This window comes from Poecilia reticulata, chromosome 11 (assembly GCF_904066995.2).
Source record: "Poecilia reticulata chromosome 11, P_reticulata-male-v2, whole genome shotgun sequence".
Taxonomy (NCBI): domain Eukaryota; kingdom Metazoa; phylum Chordata; class Actinopteri; order Cyprinodontiformes; family Poeciliidae; genus Poecilia; species Poecilia reticulata.
The window spans coordinates 9,010,132-9,036,738 of NC_088840.1; the positions used below are offsets into that span (position 1 = coordinate 9,010,132).

General features: G+C 38.6%; 1 protein-coding gene across 21 annotated transcripts in view; it reads right to left on the reverse strand.

Moving 5' to 3' along the window:
• Window positions 1-26,607, reverse strand: part of adgrb2 (adhesion G protein-coupled receptor B2) — a 280,363-nt gene that overhangs the window by 25,008 nt on the left and 228,748 nt on the right. For 7 of the 21 annotated variants that reach the window (XM_008421604.3, XM_017307460.2, XM_008421603.3 and 4 more), the window contains 12 exons: window positions 25,765-25,850; window positions 22,184-22,282; window positions 17,923-18,022; window positions 17,124-17,195; window positions 14,354-14,446; window positions 12,975-13,208; window positions 10,167-10,206; window positions 9,772-9,786; window positions 6,491-6,663; window positions 5,610-6,317; window positions 2,789-2,824; window positions 21-134 (listed from right to left, as the gene is read on the reverse strand). In XM_008421604.3, the coding sequence (XP_008419826.1) occupies window positions 21-134; window positions 2,789-2,824; window positions 5,610-6,317; window positions 6,491-6,663; window positions 9,772-9,786; window positions 10,167-10,206; window positions 12,975-13,208; window positions 14,354-14,446; window positions 17,124-17,195; window positions 17,923-18,022; window positions 22,184-22,282; window positions 25,765-25,850 (1,770 nt within the window). The remainder of the gene's footprint in view (window positions 1-20; window positions 135-2,788; window positions 2,825-5,609; window positions 6,318-6,490; window positions 6,664-9,771; window positions 9,787-10,166; window positions 10,207-12,974; window positions 13,209-14,353; window positions 14,447-17,123; window positions 17,196-17,922; window positions 18,023-22,183; window positions 22,283-25,764; window positions 25,851-26,607) is intronic. The other 14 variants (XM_081612614.1, XM_081612612.1, XM_017307459.2 and 11 more) reach the window with 13 other exon arrangements.

Genomic DNA, 26,607 nt, shown 5'->3' on the forward strand with positions numbered 1-26,607 from the left:
CTTCTGGACAATAGTCTTACCTTGAATGTGGACATGGCTGGGTCCCTGTTATACCTGTCTATGGTGTGGAACTTGGACGAGTGGTTGAGCTCATGGTACAGCTCAGAATGTCTTTTGCGAGTGTGCATCACTTTCTGGAAGGGAAGAAAGGAAGGGACAGCAAAAATGAAGCAAATAGGAACAAATAAAAGAAAGGATGAAAACGAAAAAGAATGGAGGTTGCATGACAGGGGTTTAATGTAAGAACAGGCAGGGGGACGTGTGAAGAAGGCATTGGGACTGCAGCGATGCCAGCCATGAAAAGGGGGATTTAGAGAGGGACACTGACAGCCCGATCGATTGCTGACTCATGCTCATCTGTCATCCACTTCAGCACTCTTAGAATTTGGCAACTGGGATTGTTGCAGAAGAGTCCTTTAAGTCGAAAATCGGGTTAGAGCGACTGACAAAAAAAAAACGGCATTAATTCAGATTGGTGCCAGCTAAAAAGGGGGTCCTGTTAATTCCAGATTTTGTCAGAGTCACTAAAAGTCTCAAATAGACAGGAATTTATTCCACTGCAATGCAGTGCTGCAAACATTCAGCCTGATCCTCTCCAGAAACACTTGTCAAAATTGTCTCATTAATATGTCCGTCTCAAAGACAAATAAATCCAGAACTCTAATTCACTGACAGTGCATTTGTCAGTGTGTGTTAATAAGTAGTCTTGAATTGACCGGGTAGTAGCTAATCATTGAAGCACTTTTATGAGTTTGAAAGTGACACGGGGGCAAAATGCCTGCACAACCCACCAAACCAACCAATTATGCATAAGACTAATACTGGCTACAGTTACGTGAGAGAACAGCCACCATCATCCGTGCTCATTTCTGGTTGCTGGTGCCTCCCTATGATGTCCTCTTTTGTTTTGTTTGATGTTAAATTACAACTTGTAGTGAAGATACTACTGTGGGCAAAATATACGACATATGATCCTTAAATGCACACAATGCAATACAAAGAAAGTGTCAATGTGTAAATTAGTGCCTTATCCATAATGTAAATATTTGAATCTATTAGTGCAAAAGTATATCAAGAATTGTTCATTGAGGGCAGTTTAAGCCGTTTAATTTTTAAGACATGAAATCCAGTGAAAGTGTAAAATATCTTGTATACCACCCCCATTCACAAAGTATGAATAAGAAATAGAAAAATAGCCGATTTTGAACTCAAACAATTGGGCTCCACAGAAGATTGGGCGAGTTATTTTCATCAGTTATATCCTCCATGAAAAGAATATAGTGCCCTCCACTTTTACTGGCTTTCATGGCAAAGAAGTGTAAGAAATTGCTTTGAGTAAAAAAAAAAATTATAAAATTCAACTTTTAGTCTGGGCAATTTTTAATAAAATGGGAATGATTAAACAATATGCCATTTGATTAAGACATGCGTGTTCAACCATTGGTAAAAACGAAATGGTTACTTTTTTTAAAAAGAAGCTTGTAAATAGTATTCCATAACTTTCTGTTTTCATAAAGTATAAATAGGATTGAAGTTCCTGGTTTTTCTCTCTCCACAAAAGCAGGATAATAAGGGAGGCAATACAATCTCCAAAACTTGTTAGCGAGCTGCTGCAAGGAGTAGCATCTGAGAGTCATTTAGTCTCCCTAAGAACCTTTGTGACAACATGCTAGCTGTGTTTTTTAAAGAAGTCAGTAATTTGCCTTCTGTCTTATTATCTTCCAAGGCTTTAACTGGAGAGTCTAGGCAACAAACAGTTCAAGTGGTTTTGGTGTGGAAAAAAAATAGAAGGATACGAGGAAAAGCCCCGTTATGCCCACTGTATGGTAGAGAAAGTAACTCCTTCAAATATAAATACATAAATCAATATCAGTAATGTACATATCAATACTTGATTCCTTTCTAATAAACTGACAATGGATCATTATGATACTTTACTGTACTGTATATGGTCCAATAAACAGAAAAAAAAGTTCAGGCAAAAAAAAAAGATCCCATCTTTTATAGTCGTAAGCAAAAATGAACACAGAACATTTTTCAAATTAAAGAATAAAAACTTTAAACTGTCTTATCAAGAGTAGAATACTGCAACCATACATAAATTATTCTTTGGGCTTTTGTGTTCTCCACTCTTCTTACCAGATGTGCCAATAAGTATGGAGGGAGCTGTATTCCTCTGAGGTTGTAGGTGCATGTTAAGGTTTAACAACAGCAAGAGAAAGATGTGGTATTTACAAAAAAAATAAGAGTTGTATGTGGAGAACATTAGAGGGACTGGAGTTTCACAGGACAGCAAGGTCCTTGTTACAAAAAAAACCAAACAAACAAAAAAAACATTTAAGCACATACACTGCCGAACCACCATATACCCACAGATATAACCAGCAAACTCAACTTTAGTCAAACAGTGTAGCTGTGACCCAGGAGTCACTAGTGCTAGTCCAGACAAATAAAGCAGTCTAAGCAGCTGTTTCTTCAACCAGGACCCCACGGAGGCATGAGGCATTTTCCTAAATTAGTTTCATAAGTCTTTCATTTTTTTATTTATCTTTTCCTCTTGCATAAAATGTCAGACCAACAGTTTGGGGCCATTGTTGTAGAAACAGCATACTGGGTAAGACAGCTCTGAAAGAACAAATTTCTCCAAGTGCAAGGGAGACAAGGTTGGAAAGGTAGGGGGTGGGGGTTAAGCAATGCTTTTTGCTCCTCTATGTGTTACTTAGGTCCTGGCAGAAGCACAAGAAAGCAGAGACAGGCTTATGACAGTGGATGAGGTTTGAGATCTTACCTCAAAGTCCAGCTCAGAGTACCGTACTCTCTTCCTCTGGAAGAGGAGGGGGCAGGGGGAGAGAAGACAGCATCAATGACTACCCTGAACTTTCGTGATCTCTATCTCTTTGTGGACCCTTCTGTGCCACGGTTCGAAAAGAGAAAACCTAGTACTGGTTGCCCAACGTGGTACGGATTTTTACAAATGTGAAACAAGGAACAAATTATTTCAACTGACTGAGATTAGCAGTCAGTTGAATGGAATCTTTTTTTTTATTCGAGTAATTATAGCTGTAGCAAAAGCCTTAAGAATTTGTTAGGGGTCGTCATTAAAACTGCAGAAATGTGTGGGAAATGGGTTTCATCTCTTTATCACATGTATACTCTTCTTAGCTCACTAAGTGCCTTCAAAGCTTTACCAAGTGGCACACAAACTGGCAAATTAACAGTAGCAGACATTTCCAGCTCATCTGGGCTCCACATTGCATTGAATTGCATTCCATCTCTTACTTCCTATCTGGCTCCCGCCGTCTGCCAGATTTGCATTTTGGCCCAGAGAGGGACAGCTCTCCACAGTTAGTTAAAAGCTGTGTTCATTTCTCCAAAAGGCCAGCGCTGCTGAACTGATGCTATGGCAGGCATGGATTTAGAACAGAGGTGGGCAATTCTAGTTTTCAAGGAGGTCCTGGACGTTTCAGATATGATTTCTGCCTGAACACAACTGATTTTAAAGACTCTCTGATTGTGAGGTACATGCAGAACTTGGTGACAGGCTGAGGAGGAAATTCCTCTATTGGAATCCAGTGCGTTGGTGGGGAAACATCTAAAACATGTTCAATACAGTTTCAGGATTCCTCGCCTTTGACTTAAAATATAAAGCAATTTAATCTTAGAGATATATACAGTTAAACTATCTAAATTTACTTTTTAGTACTTAGAATGCAAGACAACACCTCAGTCTGTACATTTAACAATTCCCAATTTGTTTGTCTTCTGATGTCATGGCACTCTTTGATTTACAACAGATGCACGAAATCCTTGTCATCTGGGACTGCTTGTCCTGCAGGTTTTGGAGGTTTGTTTGGTTTATTTTAGCTGGAAAGCATCTGATTTCATTGAATAGGTAGTCAGCAGGTTCATGCAGAATTTGGTGACCATCTATGGAGATAATTGTGCTTCTAAAACTGGGTGTGTTGGCACAAGGATGCATCTAAAAACATCCAAAAGACCGGAATTGCCCACGTTTGAATTACAAAGGGAAAGACCTGAGCCTAAGAGATAGCTCCATCTCCGCTTTCTTCTCAATTCACCTTTCAGTGCAGTTAATGCAGATAAAAGCCCGCCGACTCTTACCTTGAACAGAGCAATTCCATGACTGAGTTACCTTTGTACAACAATGACACGCATGCAACATGCATATACCTGAGCTGTATATAGCATGTTTTGATGTGGACACACCTGAAGCAGCTATAAACCCACTCACGCAAATTCAAAGTTTATGACTTGATTGCATATGCAAAAATAAGTCTGTGATCTTATGCTTTTTAGATCGTAAGCTTTAATTAGTGTGTGCTGTTGAAATCGTAAATAAATAAATAAATAAATAAATAAATAAATAAATAAATAAATAAATAAATAAATAAATAAATAAATAAATAAAAAACAGAATAAAAGCCAAAAGTAGATTTGGGTAATTTCTCTATTGCAATGTTAAAGTTGCACAGCAAAACATGACTAGATTTTTAATCTCGAGAGGCACACTCTTTAATCCATCTTCAAATCAAGCATAATCAGGACAAAATTATAGCTGCAATTTAGATTTACCAGGTTTTTCAACATTCAACTCCTTGTTCTCGTCCTTTTTATGGTTTTCATAAAAGCATTCAGCCCTTCAGAGAGCGCAATCTTTTTTTGATATTATACAACTTGTAGTCGAGCTCCAAACGAGGCATCGTCACATTTTCAGCAACCCGGGTGATGTTCCCATGTCTTTAATCAACCTTGCAAGTCATTGTAATAAACCTTGTGATTATACTTTCGTTTTACTGTGTGCGTAGCTTTTTATATAAGTCGGCATGTATGGCGGTGGATGTGTAGTTCCTGTGGGTTGGCTGAAGACTTTCGCCAGGAGGGTATTTCCTCTGATCCTGCCTGCCTCAGTCCATCTGCTGTGCCACCTTGTACGGTCAGGAGGGGGTGTCGCACACAAACAGCATCACACTCACATGGAGATGGTAAACTAATAAGGAGCTGTCTGTCGATATGAGAATGACTCATTTCGCTGTCTCAGTTGGCAGCAATAAATACTACTGAGCTGAAAATAATAGCATCTGTTAGACCAGACTTGTTCTCGGGAACACTGAAGTGTTATTGTGACAATATGTAGGGAGTGCATTGTTCTAAAAACACTCAATAGGTGTTTTAGAGACGGCCTTATTTAACAATTAGATGGATTGGCTTGAAGACAACACTCTTGAAATTTGAAAGGTAAACAACATGATCAATTAATCCTCTTCAAGAGTAGAGGGAGTAACCAGTTAAGTTTAGAAGAAATATATGCTTGATATTTGAATTACTTTCTGCAACAGAAATATCCAAAGCAAATGTCATTTGAACTTTCTTGTACTGCTAAAGACACTTGTTCAGACTGAATATTACTAAATAATTAGAGTGTGTTTGCAGAGTTTTTTCTCCCACTCCAATCCCTCACTGTGCCATCGCTTAGGGAAGCACACTACATTTATACCAGTCAAACGTCAGCTCAACTGAAAGTTGTGAACAACTAAGCTATCTCTATTTCTAAAGCTACTGCCATCCATTTTTCACAGCCCTTCACTCACCTCCAGGGATCCCGCTGAGAGGCTGGTGTTGGCATTGGTGCTGCCTAGGTTGCGTGGGAGGGTGCGGGTTCTCTCCACTGTGGTTCCCCCTGTCAGAATCTGTCTGACTGATGGCCTCTGGCCTGGCTTTAGGTGGAGTGAATGCGCGTGGGAGTGCATGTGTCCTCCGTGGGAGTGCACATGCCCACCTTGGCCCATCAAGTGGCCATGCCCATGGGGCACGGTTTTGATAGTCCCGTAGGAGCGGTTTAGGTTCATGGTGATATTCATGTCACCGACGCTGGACGGCACAAAATCTGCCGGATAGGCCTCGCTCTCTGCCGGGTGGAGGGTGAGCGGAGAGGGAGGAGGGGGGAAGGGAGGATCCTCCACCGCGATATTGAGGGGCTTGTCCTCGCCGCCAAGTCCCAGGCCTCCTCCCTGCGAAGAGGGCGCGGGAGGTTTGAGACTGACCGTCCTACGAGGCAAGACCATGTAGTCTCCTTCCCCCCCTCCGCCACTCCCACCCCCGCCGCTCCCCCCACTTCCTGCGCTTCCGTCCTGGGAATTGTTGGAGGACGCGGGCGGCCGGGCCCAACCCAGGCCGCTCTCGGTGCACAAGTAGATCGGAGCGGTGGTGCGTGGCTGCCCCTGTTGTCTCTGCTGGTCCAAGTTTACCTCCTTCTTAAGAGGCGTCTCACTGAGCTCATTAAGTCCTAATGTTGGAACCTGATGGGGGGGAAAAAAAAAAGTTCCATTTAAAGTAAGCTATTATCTCCTGAAAGTTATATCATTACTTTAAAATTTCGACATGTTTCTGAAGTATTAAATAGCAGGGAAGTTAAACATTTTCTCCCTCTTATGAAATAAACACCAAATAAGCCTCCAATTCAACCCGGTACCTGTACAATGAGGTTTGGAGGTGGGATGTTTCCAGGAAGGGAACTGAAATTGACCCCTACTCCCCCTTCTTGATGTGCTGCAAGCTTTGGATCATCCTCATCATCCAGGGAGATTCGTGACAGGGTTCCAGTGATGGTGGCTGGGTTACAGGTGTTGACCTCTTTGAAAATGACTGAAGGAAGAAAGAGGGGAGGGGGCAGAGGAAGTCAGGAAGACTGTCAGAAAGTTAGACAAAAAGCACAAGCAGAGTTGAATGGTTTGTCGGTACAGGTTGAATTTGGGAAAAAGAAAATGTATTAGAAAGTGAGTGAATATTAAATAGAAAGGAAATTATATATCTGGTCTAATGAAAAATGAAACAAATGAGTAAAACTGCTTTCCTGAAAGAATGTTTCACTTTACATTTTGAACCGAGTTAAACAATCAAGATCAGATTTATCCCTGTTACTTTTCACCGAATAGTGCGTAAGCATGCTATAAGCTTAGAGCATCAGATGTACTTCAACGATTGTCAAACAGTTTTGAAAACATCTTAAAGTATGTTTGGGTACTTGAAAAATATCTAGCCTTTCTAAACCATTTCATAAAATGTTTGCTAAAATAAAGGAAATCATTCTACAGCATAAACAGCATGCAGAAATTGGGAGTCCTAAAACTGGCCTCTCCAGTGGAAAGAGAGGACATAGTTTTGGCAATACGACTACTTCACATATCACTTTAAAATCACTTGTTTAGGGTAAAAATGTGTAAAGATTTAGGTGACCAACACCTGCTAGAAGAAAAACAAAAAACACATTGTTAAAACATTGTTTTTGCTATGGAAAGTTTTGTAGAGACATGCGTCCACAAATGTCATATTCACAACTAGCATCAGTCCGGCAGCAAATATTAAACATAAATCAAGACAGTCATGCTGGAGACCATGCTCACCTTCATCTACACACATATATATATATAAGTCATAGAGAATATAAATGACTTGGAGAACCCAATTGGCCAAACACATTTCTGCCTTTACTGCACAACTTTAATCAAATGTCAGACTCAAAGACTGAAGCTCTCATTTCATGTGAATGAGTATAGCAACATGCACGCTGGCTTGCGGATTAAACTCAGATTTATTATTTTACTATAATGACGAGAAACATTCGGACAGACGTCTAAGCATTTTTGGAAAATCAGATCTGTCTGACAGTTTTGTCAAATAAAGAAACCGAGAGAAGGAAGTATAGAAGAATCCAGTTCCCTTTCAGGTGTTCTGTTGCAAAGTACGACCATAATTACAAAGATACGTGAAATACCTGCAAAATAGCTTCAAACAGTTTCAGTATAAAAAAATACAAATGTAGACTTTCAGAAATAAATAAATAAATTAAGCCATCTTTAGACCAACGGACAACTTCCAAGTCTTTTCATCAAAGTAAAATCTGTGTAATGAAGCACTATCCAGTCGATGTTTTACTTTTGTTAAATAACAACGGATGCCTTTGCTAACGAGGATGACTCATCAGTCTCCAACAGTACTCAATTAGAAGAGCATTGAATAAGTCTCCATTACTTTTGTGGGAGTATATTTGGTAGACAAAGCAAATAGTGATAGAGTTACAAAAAAAATCTGAAAGATTTTGAGCAATTTGACAATGCCATTTGTCTGCTAACAAAGCTAATGTTGATGTCTGCTTTACAGCTACTTATTAATACCAAGCTAAAGGATCTGGACTGATCATTCATTTGATTGACTAGTTCAAAATTTAACATGCCTAGACTAGTGAAACCTGAACAAGATAATACACTAAATAAATGTCTTGAGATTTATTAAACCTTTACTTTCATTTGTCAAAAACAACTTGTTTGGTATTAGGACTATTTTAACGTTATACCACCAGCTTACAAAAGCATCTCTACTCCAACCATGACTGTTATAATCTACATTGATTAAAGTTTGTGATTTGTTAAGCTTTTAAATCACTGGAAACAAAAAATGGGGAAACCTGTTTATCCACAAACTCTGGCTAAAATCATGTCTTGTTTGATTCTTAACCTCAGAGATCTCTAGATGGTTTTAGCAGCATTCAGTTTTTACTATATAAAAAAAACATGGCATTTTGTTTGAATGGGATTTTTGTCTCTAAATCAGTTTGAGAGAAGAAAAGTTTCATTTCAATGCATGCCGGGAGAATAAATGGCTTTTTCATTTACCTTGAAGTTCTACGTGTCAGTTTCCTAACTCTTTATTCCATTATGAAATGCATTTATTTAAAACACTAATGGAATAAAAACACAATCCGGCTTTTATTGTGGTAATGTGGCATAATTTTGTGAGCAAAATAATACATACAGTAAAACCAAATGACAGTCTATGTTGATAAAGTACTGTGATTTAAGACTTAGCATTTCACTTAGATCACATAACCACTGTTCTGAAAGAAAGATATGCTGCAATTTTTGGCCAGGCTTTCCTTTGACTTTTACTGATAATACATTTTTTAATAGATTATAATTTGTTTTGGAAAGCTATAACACAAGACAACATAAAAACATTAAGGAGTTCCTCTAGCCTCTCTTCAGTAAGTGGTAACATTTATTTATGGCAAGAGTAAAAGGGAAATCACACTACTAATCGCTGTAAAACATACCATTTTATGAATTTGAACTAGTTAAACTTGGATTTAAAACAGCACTGACAACTAAGATCTGAATGTTTGAACTGAAACTTTTACTACAAGAAGCCTTCTTGTTATCTGCTGAAAGTGTTGCTCTCACAGCCTAACTGAACAGCAAATACATCCCGACAAGGTGAAGAAAATAGTTTTCTTTTAAATAACTTCCTATGTCTCACTCATACCCCCCTCTCCCTCCACCCCCACTAATATGCATAAGTCCTTCAATAAAAACATCCACATTAAAGGGTGTATGTTGTGTCTGCTGATTAGAACAAGATCCAACTTTAACATTTCTCAAAGTACTCTGAATTATATAGTCTACCATCTGCTAGAATTATGTTCTGAAAATAATTCAACTTAATATCTTGCATTGCCATTATGTAATAGGTCATTAGAAGAAAAAAAAACTGAATGTTTAAGAGTTCCGCTAAGAAGTAATGTGTTAAGTTGATCTTTTTTCTACTACGTATGAAAATGAAACACCTTAAAGCGGTGTATAATTAAAAAAAAACAAAAAAAAAACCTCCACAAGGGTTCAACCTGGATTCTTCTATAGGAATGTTTGAAGTCTAGAACAGACCAGGCAATGTTAGACGTTAGTCGGGTGCGAAACTTACATGGGTGTCCTCTCTCTGCAAGGATAGCGGGGGGGAAAGTGACTACGTTAATACATCAAAGCACAACACACACTAGACCGCGGTGCATCTGTAACACACCCAAACAGCCACACAAGACCATTGTCAGCTAACGAGTGAAACAGGTCTGAGCACACCGAGGAGTGTTATTATCATGCACAATTAAACACAGTCCCATCCAAACATATGCTCGCTGAGCACTTATTGGGCACAGTCGGTGTGATTGATAAGGCATAGTAATTTGAACACAACCATGTGGAGACGTGGCGTATCAAGTGTTGCCGTTTCATCAGCAAGCTAAGGACGCAACTGCCTGCAATGCTACACCCGCTTCAGGTAGACGGAGATAAAAAGAGCAGATGGAGGGGAGGACTCACCTGTCTGACAAGCCAAGTCCACGTCCTTCTCGAAATCCGTCTGAGGAAAGGAAAGGAACACGAGAGGAAATGCAGGAGTGAGTGAAACATTAGCATGAGTGTGATTGGATCTCAATGCTTTAATGCTAGGATATGATCCGTTGCCGTGGAGAGGCTTTGCGACTCAGATTAGTGTCGAGAGCAAAAAGATGTCGCCTTAGGTCATTCATTTAAATATTTCAGTTCTTATTTTCTTCATGAGGGGCTTGCTTACAGCCTTTTTAAACAACCCCCCCCCCAAAAAAAACAAAACAGATTAAAAGAATAGAAAATCCACTTGCAGGAGACAATGCTGCAAGCTGATAGGCTGTGATGCTAAATTCTGCCACAGCAGTGGAACCAGGAACAAACAGCAGAAGTGAAAAACCCGAAGAAATTTTGCTTGATACTTAATGTTACCGTACGATTCATCAGTCACCACACCAGCATCGAATGGAAAAAGAAACTGACACAGAAGCTAACCTATTATCTGCTGTGCCTGCTGAGGCAAAACTTAGTCTCCCAACTTGACAGAAAAAAAAGATTGGAAAAATACAAATTCTTCCTGTCTTTTTTTAGATGCTTCCAAAATAAATAAAAAAAGAAGAAATAAGACAGCAATAAGTTCAATCCAGACTTGATGTGTAGAGTTTATGCAGAGAAAGTGTTGTGGACGTAATGAGGAATGACATTCATTTCCAGGCAGAGTTTAACTAGACTAATTCAGAGCTGTGGTGCTCCTCAGAGTAAAGAAACGGAGGAAAAAAAGCTGTTATTTCCAAAGCAGCCACCGCTCACTTTTTAGTAAAGTTTAGAAAGTGAAGCTCATTACAATTCAGCTGCAGTGGCCCTTTCTCTCCGCACAGACACCCCTCCTATACTCTGTGGGTTTCACTTACAAAAGCCTTTATTTGGATAGTAAACTACAGGTTTTAGACAGTTTGGGCATGCCACAGAGGGAGAGAGAATGCAAAAGGTGTAGACGGAAACTGAAAGGGAGAAGGAGTAAATGTGTCCCATCTCACCCCAGTAGCATAAAAAAGCTCTTAGTCTGCAAGCAACCCACATCTCCATTTGCAAATGACTGAAACATGAATGCAGAAATTATATCCAATTCTTTTTCTTTTACACAAACTAATAGAAAAACATTTATTTTAACCATGAGGCATCAATGTTGGCTCAACCTAATAAAAAGAAGGACACCAGTTGTAGTTTAAGGAAATTATTGGAAGTGTAACATTCTTGATTGAGACGAAATTCTAACTATTAGCTTAGCCTTTTAACAAGAGACACACACTCACAGCTATTCCTACACACACTTGAAAGGTGCAAAATGTAATAAAAGTGAAATTGATGAAACTACAGCCTGATTTGGCCAAAGGAATAGTTGAACAATTGAACAAAAAAAAAAGAAAAAAAAAGAAGCTGTTATATTTTGCTGACTTCAAAACATATCTGGATGCTACGGTAAATGGTCCAATTGTAGCCAAACACTGAAAAGCTCGATGGAGAATTTTGGATCTTCAATGCAGTGACTCAATTGTTTTATAATTTTCACTACCTTTAATGAAAAGTTCTACTCATGCATAAACAGCCACGCCGGCTCAACAAGGGGTTTTATTGATGTAAAAAACAAGGTACCTTTACCTAGCTTGCGCTACATATCAGTTAGCATATTTATTTATTAATTTTTTGTTTTTGGTATATATTGTTGAGTATTTCTTCTCAGTATTCATTCCACTCTCTTTAGAAATTACCCAAAATAGGTAGGGGCATGTTGCATACTAACCTTGACGACTCAAGGTCATCAAGGTTAGTCAAGAGGTGACAGTTTTCTACGGTATTCTCAGTCTTTTGTCAGGAAATGGGGTGATATTGCTAAAATTAATAGTAATATCGCCCCACAAAAAGCAGCTTTAAGTTAAATTAATTGTTCTTACTTCATAACTTGATCAAACAGGAATAAGCAAAAAAAATAGTTTGCAGCACATTTTAATTGTATATATTTTCAGAGACGCATGTATTAAAGTGAAATGTCAGTGTTTTTTAGGATTATTTTCTCCATGAATGATGGTGATATTTAAAGACTTACAGGCTATGCTGACCTAAAGCAATGTTTTAAACACATGGGTATTAAGTAGTTCACTTTCATCTAAACATAAGTGGGTAAAGCTGAAATTGCCTTTTGTGGTACATAATTGTAGAAATTGGCAAAGCAAGATGTTTCCATGTCACTATTATTACACAGAGGTTGAACGGGAACTGATATTTCAAAGATTAAAGATCTTTGACAAAAGCATGTTAGGATGAAGCTAAAAGTAAAAAAAATATAGATTAAATGCCTTTTTGTGTTCATTTTTTTGTTGTTTTATAGCTTAGCATATCAGAGTAACATATCAGAATTTTTTTTTGAAACAATTTTAAATAGCTCTTCTGCTATCAGAGGTAAATTAGTGAAGATCGTTTAGCTTTTTTTAAACATCCATTCAAATTACTATGAAGTGTCACAACCCTACATTCAAACCACCCTGCTAATTGTTTCAGTATCATCCCATTACAACACTGTTCAGTGTGCTGAGATATTTCCTTTAGTGTGTACTTACTTAAATTAGTACTACCCACAAACCTTCAAACATAATTATGCTAAACAAAGGCTAAACTATTCCTTTAATGTCCACATATATTTATGGTGGAATAAAATTTTACACATTGCACCTTTTCCTCTAGACACCCAAGACATCCTAATTACTAGGAACTTTGCTTTCCGATTCTTTTCTACTGATGACGTACTGATCGACTGTTGATGTGATTGGGGGTGTGGTTGTGGGTATTGTTGAGCAGTGGGGTGTGCTCATGTGTGTGGCCGTGGTTCAGCACACAGTTGCGGCTGCTGTTAGGCAGATCATGGTAACAGGCTTGCTGGCTTGTGTGGTGGCACGTCGGTGTCGGCAGCTGCTGGTGACAGCCAGACAAACACAGGGGTGTGCTCTGACGAGAGCTGTGCTGCTGTCCACAAGAGCCCTTCTGATGATGAAAAGTGGGGAAAAAAAAAAAAGTATTTCACATAAAACATTAAGCTGAAAAACGTAAAGAAATTTTCGGCCCGTTCTGCTGAGCGTCTATCAAAGTTCACCTATTCAAATGATGCCTTTCGTTTTACTTTTACAAGAATTTTTAGCTACAGGTTAACGTCTTTACAGCGACTCCAAATGTCAGAGGTTTTACGTACGAATAAGACATTCTCCGCTGTAGCAAGGGCACCTGCGTGAGCGCTCGCTGTAATTTCGATGCTCACACAACTTTGCGCTGGCCTCAATAAATTATCTATCACAATAAATGTCGCCAAGGGTAATGTGTCTCTCACAAAACAGTTGTGTGTGCGGGTAATTTAAAAAGGCTGCACAAAGTCCTGGCTATACGTGCCGTCGTCAAACGGGTAAATATATTTATTGCCCTTTCTATGATTCAGCAGTAAGCTGTGTGTGAGTATTCATTTAAATACATTTTATCTACAGAAAATATTTTATTTGAAAACAGAGGCTGAAGACAAAACGGCTCTGAGGACGCAGGGAAGGAAAAGTGAGGGAAAAGCTGTTCCGAGGTGCCGTGTGACCGTCCTGACATTGGCAAGGCACTCAACTCTCGGTGATTTATCACATTATTAAGCACATTTGGAACACATACAACAACCTTACTGGAGCTCTGTTCTCTTTCCGTAAAGACAAAGAAAGCAAAGGTTAAAAGTCAAAAAAGTGCTAAGGTGTGTGGTCTGAAAGTACATAATTACAGGAGTGTAAGTAATTGGTTTTTAGCTTTTCACCAACAGACAAAAAAAAATGATGGCAATACAAGCATCGATGCGCAGAATATGATGGCGAGTTTTTATTTTAGAAGGGTTACAAAAGAGGCATGGATTTGTCTTCTGTTTTGGAAAGCTTTATGTTTGAAAGCAAAATATTTGGAAGATTAATAAAAACACAAAGCGGATAGATAGCAAATTATTCCTATAGAGGTAAACACGGTTATGGAGGAACAGAAGCGAGGGATGAATATGATCTCTTTATTAGCAGTCATGCTTCTTAAAATTGCATTTGAAGCTTGCAGGAAGTGCAGCCCGATACTCTGAGGTGCATGAACAGCAGTGTGGGATGAAATGGAATGCTATTCACCATGATCTGCACCTGTCCGTTCTTGCAGGAGTCAGGGGAGTTTTCGCTGTCGTCTTTACATCCCCCCATTCGACAACGCACAGCGTCTTGCACCTACGGGTTGGGGGGGGGGGGTTGGGGGAGCGGAGGGGGACAGCAGGAAGGAGCGAGTAGGAGATGCCGGAGAGAAAGAGGAAACAGACAGGAAAAGAGGGAGGGGAAAGGAATGGTGAGGGAGGAGGAGGAGATGATGCAAAGGGAAGAAGTTAGTGGAGGCACTTTGATTTGTTTGCTAAAAGACGGAGCTCAAGGAAGCTGTTGTGAAGACATTTGTCCCATGACGTTTTGAGTAAAAATACTCATGCCCCTTTGAAAGTGGTCGCACAACAACCACAAGTTTCAGTGTACTTTCTGGTTATGTGATAGTCCAACACAAAGTAAGGCATCAATGTGAAGTGGAGTAGAATTTACATTTCATCTAACAAACATAAAACGTATTCAGCCAATGCATAGCACACTTCTTGTATTTTTTGCTGTAAAATAATTTAAAGCCTATGAATAATATTTCTTGCAATTCAGAATTATGCACCATCTTTGGCATACACTTATTCTAAAACATTGCAGTTTGTGTTTTGTAATGTGGCAAAATGTGAAAAGGTTTGAAGTGGCACAAAACGCTTTTCCTCTGTGCTTTATAAATCCAACAGCAGGTCTAAGGCGAACGGTAAAGTATGCTAACACGGCAAAATTAAAGGGGGAAAAAAAAAAAGTAATATCCTGCCACTAGAAGCTGAGCCTATTTATTGTCAAACAGATAGTGGAGTGCTACAGACAGCACAGAGCAGCACTTCAAAGTGGTCTATATGAGCCTGGTGAGATCTGTGGCTCTAATTAAAACCAACAGAACAGTAAGGATGTCCCGACCCCTGGGCTTTCCTGGTGTCATATTGTCTTTCTTTATGTTTACACACACACTTGGTTACACCAGTAGACGCTCCAATCAGATGAATCCCAAAAGTAACTCCCCCAAGATTCCTTCCGTGGCGCCGGGTCGTGTTTTATAGATGGCCTCCTTACTTCCTGGGGCGTAGCATCATTTCCTGAAGCTGACGATGTCAAATCCCAGCTTTTCGGGAGTGGAAACGAGACAGCCTTGAGGGAAGAAGTGATCCAGGAGGTTCGTTCTCATAGAGCCGCTCCACATTGCCGCGTGTTTGTGCATATTGGTGCCACTACAAATGGAATGGATTGCATCCCCATCTGATTAATACTGCATGGCCAAACATTTTTGCTCCATTGTTTCCTTTTGTCTGTCGCTTCTATTTATGATCACGTTCATCCTCTGTGGCATCTGTTGCCTGCTCTCTGTTGGTGCACCGTGGGATAATGTGTGTGTATGTGTCGGTAATGAACTGCAGCACATTCCAGTTTTAGATTAGCTGTCCCTGCTGTTCTACCTACCTTAGCTGTGGATCGCTCATGCTCCTACCGTGGGCTTTTTGGCCGACTCTCACAATAATGCTCTCTTTCCCTTCCCGTTGGTTAAGGTGGACAGACATGTCTTGGCAGGATTGAAGGTTTGCCGTACTCTACATTTTTGCCTTCACCCAATTCACCTGGAGTGTTACGTGATCTTTATATTGGCCCCATACCTTACTGTATGAACCGTGCCATCAGCTCCAGCTTTTTTTAAAATACACCTTCTTCTTCAGAGATGGTTAAATTACAAAAACAGAGCGATTCCCATTTTTGCAAACCAAAATGCAGACGATTAACATGGACTGCTCGGGGAAGGAATACTTTTGCAAGTTAATTTACTGCAACTTCCTTTCACATGTCTTCTTGGTTTTGATCTTTGATCACTTTTTTAAACAAAATAAAGTGAGAACTGAAAAGCAACCAAAGAGAGGTGTATACTTTATATAGACATTAAATGTTTAGTCACACTTTACAGTGTCTTGTACAATATTTTTCCATGTAATACTTCCTAATTAGCCTCCATCATTCTCTTTCTCCCCTCTCCACTCCTCTGATGCACCACTTATAGAAGGATTTGCTCTCAGTCTCTTGCTGGGAGGATTTTCATACATTATTACAATAAATAATTCCTGGAATTACAATACACCGATTCCTGCCGCTTTTGTGATATTGACTAAATGCAATTAAGCGCTTGGAGCATTTGAATATTCACTTATGTCATGCAGTGCATCAGGTTCACTCACGATCTCTTGCAGTGAACGACGAACCTGTGCGTTTACTTAACTCAGCTGCTACTGTTGCGTGTGCTAGCGTCAGCAACAGTTTACATACCAAAATGTATTAAAAAGTACATAGTACAGCCATTAATTGCAACTGGTGTGCTTGTCTGAGTATTTACGTCTGTCTCAAGGGCACGGAAACTTGCATGTGCATAATGAGTAGAACATGCAGGATCCTTGGGGGAAGAGCAAAGCCTCTGGCTAAAAAAACGCTGCAGGCTGTTAGTTGGGGACTTATCGTCTTATTCTGTACAGCATCTCGTAAGCTCTTTAAAGCATACTTGGATCAGTCAGACAATAGTTCGCTATCATGCTGCATTATGAGAAAAAGGTGCAGCAACACAAGGCGTGAATCCATCCTAAGCAAGCCCTGCACCCTCAACTGATTAGCTCAGGTTTTGTCACAGCCTACGACTGACTAGAGAAAGGATGGAGAATCGGGATGATATGACCCATTATATCTCACGAACCATTATTATTTGGAACAAAATCACAACACAGGGCTTCATCAGCAGACAAGAAGTCAAACTCACCTCTCGGCGCATAGCACAATGGACAGTGATGATGACAAAGCCTTGGACAGAGTCAAAAACGGCGAAGAGGACCTGAAGGAGAAAAACACAAAATGTATTTTAGCGCACTAATTTTTAGTCATTTATATTTTTGGCTATTAGGCATCATACAACACAGACTGACTGGCATCATAGGTAACATGCCTCAAAAGATGCATCTTTTGTTACTCTGGTATGAGCACATCAATGAGGTTCAGTTAAAGTAAAGCATAAATACAATTTCAGGTGGACTCACAAACTTATGCAAATATTCCTTAATGTAGGAACTTCTCAATCTTTTCATTTTACCTTGCAGACCTCGTGAAACAGTGCAAAGACTTTAATGTAAACATTCATATAATCTTACATCTTACATATATTTTGTCATATTTGACCAGTTTTTAACAAAATAAGAGTTTTCAAGTTTCATCTCCTTAAGTTTCTGACGTTTATTTAGTTTTATTGCAGCTGCATTACATGAAAAAACTTTAATTTCATGCCACTGATGCTTTTCTAAAACCTGCCAGAGACTTGGTAAAAAAAGAGAGAGAAAAACAGGTTATATTTTAAAAAATGTAAATTAATGTCTCCAGTCTGTATCACTCAGCAAGCTGACAGGCTGGTGATCTTCTTCCCCCCGACTCGCAAAATTTCAAAGCTGCTTTTCCATTATGCGCCCATTGATATGCATGTGTGCGTGTGTGTGTGTGTGTGTGTTAGCTTTTGTGTGTTTGTGACTGGCAGAACATTAGCATGTGCTTGTTGTTGTTGCACACATCACCTGGAAGAGTGTGGAGCGCCGATCAGTTATGGCCAGCACGGCTGACATCCAGGTCAATGCTAACAGAGGAAGAACCACACAGGAGCTCCACAGGGACGCCCTGTCAGACAGGAAGGAAGCACATGCAGGTAGGGGTGTGGTAGGGGGTAGAAAGAGCAAGGGATTCAGTCTCAAATCAGACAGGCCAGCTCTGCTAAGTCCTCGCATCTAAACACACACAGGTTAATCACACATTCTACGGTGGGCTATTTCAAGCGGACTGCCACACTACAATTTGGATCATACTTAATATTCTAACTGATGAGTGGAATACAATGTGTAATCATGTGTAAAGTTCCGACTCCAACAAGCGCTCACAATTACATGGTTGATGGACTCTGATTGCCACACTGGGGGACCGTGAGGCAACATGGGAAAAAAAAAAAGAAGACCAGACCAATGACATTAATAACACAATATCTTAAAAAGGAGTGAGAAGCTGAGGACTCCAAATTCAAATGTTTGGGCAAAATCTATATTAAAGCTGTTTAAGCAATGTACACAGAGGAAATTACATGTTGTATTAGTTCAAGTTTATCTTAGTGAGTATTTGCTTCTAATGACGCCGCTAATGTGAAATTTAGAATATATTCATGTGAGATCCCAAGTAATCAGCATACAAAAATATAAAAACAAATAAGATCAAAATGTATGTTAAATAAAGTGGAATGATGAAAGGCACAGATATTAAACATAAGAAAAAAAAAACATGAAGAAATTAGTCAAAGAAGTTGAAGTCTTTGTATTTAAAAAGCATTTGGTTGACCTTGACTAACGTACTTCCAATTGAAGGCCTATAAAACCATCTCGTACACTGCTGAAAGAAGAACAGAATCATAACGGATAAAAACGCGTAACTATTTCAATAACTTTGCAACCTTAATGTTGTAGAGCAGACTGTTGGCAGACAACAAAAAATCTTCATATTGACAATTTAATGAATATCAAGAAATAGTTATCAATAAATAATTATTCATAAGCAATCTTTGTATTGCTTTGCATATTTTTAGGTTAGGTTTTTACCAACAATACATTTTGCCAAAAGCTTTATCAGGAATATATGTACTAAACCACATTAAATTTTTTATTTTTTATTTAACACATATTGTATTTACTCTTTAGGAAATTAAGCCTCTTCTCTGTTGGGGGCATGAAGGAACTGAGTTAAAAATCTGAAAACATTCAGCCAAGGTTTCCCCCAGAAAACTGGCTAAGCCCAGTGGTTGGGCACTCAGTAGTCATTCATCCAGCAGCCCAGCGTGTTTTTGAGTTAAAAAATGTTTAAAGTTGACAGGAAATTTGAATGCAAATATTTTTAAAAACCACTGCATTGGCTGATGGGGGCACAAGTAAAGCCTGGTGACCTGCCAGGCTTATACGCTGGGGGAAACCCATATTTAGCATATCAACAAGTAATAAAGACTTCTATTTAAACATAATCTGCTTCAACACAATAAGATAAATCATTTTGGAGAATTCTGAAGAAATTCAGAAACTTTTAAGCAAGGTAATTAAACATAATACGTCTACAAAGAGTAAAAAGGATGTTTTTTCCACATCTACCAAACTTAAACATTATTTCAGCAATAACAGCTATTAAGCAGGTGGGACTTTATGATTAAGGCTTTAAAGTACTTCCACTGGTGAACATTTAACCATGTGGCAAGACAAGCAGCCATATAGGACAAATATAAATGGCCAAATGCTAATATACAACTAGTTAATCTTTAAAATGTCTAGGTAGCAAACCTTAAAAATCTAGATGGCAAAACATGTTAACACTGCCTCTAAAAGTGCCACTAACAAAACTGAAAACGGGTAATGTCATTACATTGCTCTCCAACCATGGAAAGACAGAGGGTAGACTGGGGTTACAATGTAAAATTAAGTGCCTTCACTGAAAAATAAAAAGCTATAATGAAAGATTTGCACAACAACATAGATAATTATCCACGAGAGAAGATCTGTCAGAGACTATTTGCTCCGATCATGAAACCATGACAACTAATAGAATGGCAATCCAGTGTCGAATATCAGATTAGTTCAGATCATAAGTCGAAAATGTTACCAAAAAAATAAAAAATAAAAAGTAGTCAATGGTATAGTGAAGTGCTGTGGATAGATGTGCACTCCACGCACTTATGAAGATAGGTGCATGGAGTGCACATCTGCTTAAATTTAAGCAGAACACAACGTCCCTTTACTCAAATTAGAAGCACGATGATCTTTTGCCAGAGCACAGTGTTTACAAGAGAATTTCATTCAATCATGATTCTGTTGATATTAAGGTAGCTTAAGCCAGTAATTTATTGCAGAAGCACAGTAAAGCTGCGTAAAGCACAACCTTTAAAACATGTTTTCAATTTTTTATTATTTAAATCGTCTTATTTTTAAAACTCTACAGTCGTGGTACAATGTTCTGGCAATTTACTAGATATGACTAATGACAGATTAAATTAGTTTTTAGTGCATTAGTTACTGAAATTGCTTCAATGATTGGATTGCACTACAGATGCCATTTCCCTGAATTTATGTGAATCCAGTCTTACCAATTTGTGCACCTGCAGCTACGAAAGAATATGCTGAAAAAAATTGGGGAAAGTTGAGTATTACCTACTTCTAGTTTTCTGTTTAATTTAATTGCTGTTTTTTATGCACCCTTCAAGTTTTACTGTTTGTAGTTATTTTGTCATTTTTGTCTGGGGTTCTAAGTTTGATATATGTGATAAATGGAAGACTCGTTTTTTTCCATTTGTCATATTAAGACATCTGAAAAAAATGGTGGTATTAACTTATTGAAACAATGCTTCATTTCTTCTGAAAGTGATTTTAAAAAGCTGTTTATAATTGTTTTATGTTTTAAAGCTGAAGGTAATAATAAGAAGGTATATCATATATATATAAAAGGTTAAAGAAAAAAAAGCCATGAAGGAAGATACCTAAAAGTTGGCTGACAAGTCTACTTTTTTTTTTTTGGTCACTCTGACAATTCTGTCATGGAACATGCTGGAATTGTAAATGATGTTTGCAAAATCTCAGATTAAAGGATAGAACCACATTTTTAAAGGGAATAAATAATGACAAAAAAAATAACACCAGCTGATTGCTAATGTAAAATGGTATAAACAGAGTTTAAAACCTGAACTTTGTAATCAATTTGGTTTTGTCTTGAAACGCTACTTTACATAAAGTGTTCTCTCATACATAGTGGAATAATGTTACTTTTACTTCTAAAATAATTAATTAGTCAGTACTGGCAGGTCAAAACTTGGAAACAGGCCACAGAATTGTAATCAGTGATGCTCTACTGAAATATACAATTATAATATGGGCTCAAGACCAAGTCATAATTGTATATTCTTTCAATTGTATTGAACACCAGTTGTATTTTTAAAAAAAAGACAATTGGAGCATTTCTCTTCAGGTAGAGTGGAATAAACTATACCAATTGGCAAAGACAGAAGTCTCACTGAAAAGCACAGGAATCAAAGGTATTTACTGGTAGAAAAGGTGCAGACACAAAGTATTATGAATTAGTCCACCATTTTTAAGAATAAAAAATATCCAAATAAACAATCGCAATCAAAATATGACTTGTTTTCGGTATAAAAAGTAAGGAATAGCAATAAACAGTTGTCAGTTTCACATTTTTCAGTAAAGGTTTTGGTGGTTTTTCTTGTTTGTTTGATTTTTTTTGTCTGTTTTCTTGTGGTCGAGAACCAGCAAAATTGGTCATGTCTGTATTTAATTACCAAACAAGTCAAAGTGAATTGATGTTAAAGAGTAAAGGATAATGGAGGAGTCATCTAAACAGTGCAGTTTGCGCAATTAGGAAAGTCGTGTCTGTCTTTAAGCTTCTCCCATGCTGCTCTGCAAATATGTCTAAAGTAACTCTAGCAAGGATTCATAAATACTGTTGGACACAGGTCATATTTCTCTGTGCACCCACAGGAGAGCTCACTTTGCATCAAAACGCACTCTCATTAAACAAGGTTGACTTGCGGTGCAGGTGTTTTCCCTTTCATTAAACTGTTTTTGCTTCCCAGACAAGTCTGAACACTGTTCTGCATCATTACCGACAGCCAGAGATTAAACGGTGGAGGGGTGGCAGTGGCGGTGGGGGAGGGGGGATAAATGAAGAGAAGATAATGTGAATTAAGAGGGGGAAAAAAGCAAGAGAAGGGAAGTATAGAAAGAGACAGATGAAGATGAACTAACTAACATGGCGCTGCTGGCCGTCGAGCTGGACATAGCGGTACTTGAGATCACGCCACACTTGGAGCATTTCAGGAGCAGTCGGCTCCGCGCCTCCGCCGGGACACTTTAGTTCACGAACACGCATCCCATGTGAGGGAGTGAGGGAGGTGAGGGGAAAGTTGGGAGGAGGATGTGTGCAAACACACGCACCAGTGAAGACAACAGGTGAATGTGATGGAGAATTTGAATAAATAAGGTGAAGGGAAACAAAGGGGGGGAGGCAACGTGGACAAACAGTGAATGGGGGAAAGGAAAAAAAATGGTAGGAAAAGGGGGAAGGAGAAAAGAAAAAAAGAAAGAAAGGTAAATTAAAACCAGATCTTAAAAAACGCAGCAGCAATGAAATACAGTCAGGATACAAAGATTGATTCAAAGCAAGTAGAGAGAACGTGAGAGACGCACACTGCAACCAGTCGTGGATTAACACATTACAGTGAGAGTGACAGGAAGTACACCAGTTCTTTGGTTCATTTTTATACGTTACATACGGATCTGTACATTCACTTATTGGTGAATGTACTGAGACTTTACTAGAGTGACAAGGAGGAAGTTGACTGCTCTGGTTGTTTACTTACAGTTAGCTAATCAGATGGAGAGGAAGCATGTTTGCACGTTGGTTTGTGCTGTGCATGAACATATGATTTAATACATGAGGAGAGTGACTGTGTTGGAGTTATGCTACATTAGCATCGTATCACAGATCATTACCCTGGTACCAACAACTGCAACCCCGTGGCTTCAAGAAGAAATGCATTTTGCCCACAGTTTGTCCTGCGAGCAACACCACCAACCTCTCTGTTATAACTCTGCACGCGAGTACACATTTTTACAGGCTATGACACTTTTTTCATACTTTGGTAGTCAGGTGCAATTTCTTTTCCTCCTCATGATGCATTTAACTGATGTGTTAAATGTTAATTGATGCAGACTAACATGAACCAAGGAGTTACTGTCTGCAGCTGCGAAGAAAGCTAATTGCATGCTAAAAGTGGCACAGTTACGTCTTCACACCCCGGTAGTTGCCAAGCAAATAAATATAAGTGACTTTGCAGGTGGGCCTTCTTGGTGTTGCCGCTTCATGCAAGGCAACTGCTTCTTTATCGCCCGGGATTTTCTGCATCTGTTATGGCTCAGTTATGATGTTCGCCGGTGGAGGGAAGATGTGTTCCTAACATGTTCATTTAAAGATCAGAAAATGGCAGCCGACTTCTAAGTTGAGCTCGATAGTTTTCTGTGAGTTTGCTGAAAAGCAGCTAACTACACAATGCGTCAACGGATCACATCACCGACACAGACGAGGTTACCCTACATGCTGGACGATTTCTAAATTATTGCGAGTTATAGTCTAGTGTGACTTGTCGAGGTTTTTTTCCCCGTCTTTATGATGTAACCTAAAGTCCGAAAAATACTAAATTTAGGTAACACCATGCTCTGGATAGCATGGAAAAGTCTTTGCAACCCTTTTTCAGATTTTGTCATGTGACAACCACAAACGTCATTGTATTTTATTGTGGCTTTATGATAAACCAATGCAATGTAGTATATAACTGTAGTGTGTAATGAAGGGAAAGACATGCTTAAAATGACAATGTTTGCAACACTATAGCCAATTAAAAAATTCATGAGCTGAGCAAAAATTATATATGCTCAGCTCATCAGAAGAAGTGTTTGACTGTTTTTTATGCAAAACAGTCCAAGTTCTGTTTTTTTTTTTTTTTGGGTTGAGAACAACCTGCTCTCGCCCTAATTTTCTTTGACTAAAACCTGAAAGTTATCTGTCCTTTTCACAGATGGTAAATGGACTGAACTTATTTATCCCTTTTCAACTCAAACTGACCTCTCAAAGCACTTTACACCAGAACCACATTAACACTCTCAAACATACACAGGTGCACATCAACATGTAACAGGAGGAAGCTCGACTCAGACCTAGAATTTTCTGATTGCAAGACAACTACTCCACCCAATGAGTCACAACCAGTTGCTGAAGTGGTGCTACTAATTCAAGTCTCCAGTGTGGCAGCAGAGTGCTGGTTTAACCTCCAGACCAACATCAAGACCTGGAGCAATTTGTATTGATTGATTGATTTGCACAAGCAATTCAGCTCCATCTGGACCAAAGTTGTAAGAATAAGTTCTCTGCTCAGCTTTTTTAAAAATATTAATTAAACAGAACAAAAATTTAATTCTGTTTGGTTTGTCATGATTATCATTTTAGAAGTTGAAGGACAAAAACTAATTATGATGATTTTTTTGATCCCATCAGTCAAAATGATAATGAAACATGTATATGGGAGCTCATGTAAATTTTTTTTACAGCTTTCCACAAGCTCTCAGTTGGAAATAGATCTGGACTTTTACAGTTTGACACAGTATTATGTTTTGATCTAATATTATTCATCCAATTGTAGTCAAGGCACTACATTCAGCTTATGAAAGGTGCTCTCAAAGTCTGCAGCTCTTCCAAAGTTTCCAGAGTTGCAATGGCTTGGTAAGTTAAGAATGAATCCTTCACTTTACCTCGTAGATCTATGCTCTGGTCTGTGTTAATTTATCTCATAAAATGCTAATAAAATTCAAATATATTGAATCTGTGGTTGTACATGACAAAATGTGGAAAAGTTCAAACCCTATGAAAACTTTTGCAAGGCAATGTACTTGAGTTAAAGTGACAGGAAACATGCTCATAATAATCTTTCCAGGATCAGGGATGACTTAAACGGTATATGTGCGTTTTAAGTGTTTATACATCAAATAGGTTTAATCTCAGCCACATCCCTGGGTAGCAAAAGCTAATCAACCCCCTAGAGAGCAAGCCTATACAGTTATAAACAAACTATCAATTTATACTTGTGCAATCAATGTACATTGAGGAAAATGCAATGAGGCAGAGAACAAGAAGTCGATGGAATCAATAGGTATGAAAATTAAAACGCGTGGGTTTCTACACGCGAGAACCAACGAGGTTTCCACTCAGGTTTGGAAAAGATGGCAAACGTCTCCGTACGGAGTTGATAGATTTCAATGCCTTACTTTGACAAATCTGCATGCACGCCATGTGTGAAGATATATGATTTGTTTTCATGCTTTTTAGGTCTCTCTTTTTGAATTACTCTCTCTTTTCACATTACATTTCCAACTGCCACTGATTTTCACATCTCCCATGCTCATCTGTGTCACCCCGCTGAGAGAACTAGGTGGTTACCATTTGTGGAGGTGACGCTGAGATGCATCTCGGAGAGCAACAGCACATAACAGATGTCTCGCCATCTCCTTGCCAAATTAGATCATATTTTCAGATTTTTTGTTAGCGGATGCACAGGTGTACGAGTAGGTGCGAATGTGAAGAGACCCTCGGAAGCATTTTGAGTTATTTGCCAGGAAAATGTTGTCTGACAGAAGGAGAAATAAGCCTAATATGGCAAATATGATTTCGGTTTTACAGGGGGGAAAAAAAAATAATAAAAAATGACTTGAACAGACAGTAGAAGATGTGTGTAGGTGTGGGGGTTGGGGGCTGTGTATGTTTTTTTAAGTTAAACTTACCCTGCTCGCTGCTTTTTAGACTTGTCTGAGATGCCGTCTCGAGACATGAGCTTGTTGAACACCACAATCCCAATGAGCATGTTTACCTGTTAGATGTAAAGAGAAGACATTGTCATAACAGGCACATAAGCTAAAGCTGGTCTTCCTTCATTCTTGTTCAACACGTCACTGTATGGGTCAGCCACTCTGAGGGTAAGCTGTTCTTGAATGCAATAAAGCAAATTAAAGAATGCCTCTTGCCGAATACAGTTTGATTTTCTAAACGCCTTTAAACGCTTGTCTTATGTTTTCCACGTTTGCTGACGGGTGCTTTCAAAGCAATCACACCAATTGACATGTAGGATCTTGTGAAAATATGTAAGCAAATTGTTGAACAACACAAAAACATTTTTAATTAAATAAATAAAAACAAAAAAAAACAATGAAATAAATTAATGACTTAATTAATGAATGACTGAATTAGACATTTCCTAAACCTTATGAATGAATAAAACAATTATTAAAAATAAAAAAAACGTCAATTTATGGTTAACATTTTAATAGATGAAAAGCAAAAATAAGAACAATTCAAACCTTTCTTTTGTTTCCCCTTTTGATATGTTTTTTTTTCCAGCAACAAAACGAGCCAAAAAAGGCTTCAATGGTGAAACAAAGATATTTAAAAAAAATCCCCCACAAAAAGGAAGACAGACAACTTTTTTAACTCAGAAGAAAAAGATATTTTTTTTCAGAAAACATTTCAGGTGAGCATGAGAACAGAGAAATTTGAATGTGAAAACAGGACACTGATTGGTTTGCTTGCTTCGAAAACTAACAAGCAGTTTATTTTTAAGCATATTTAAC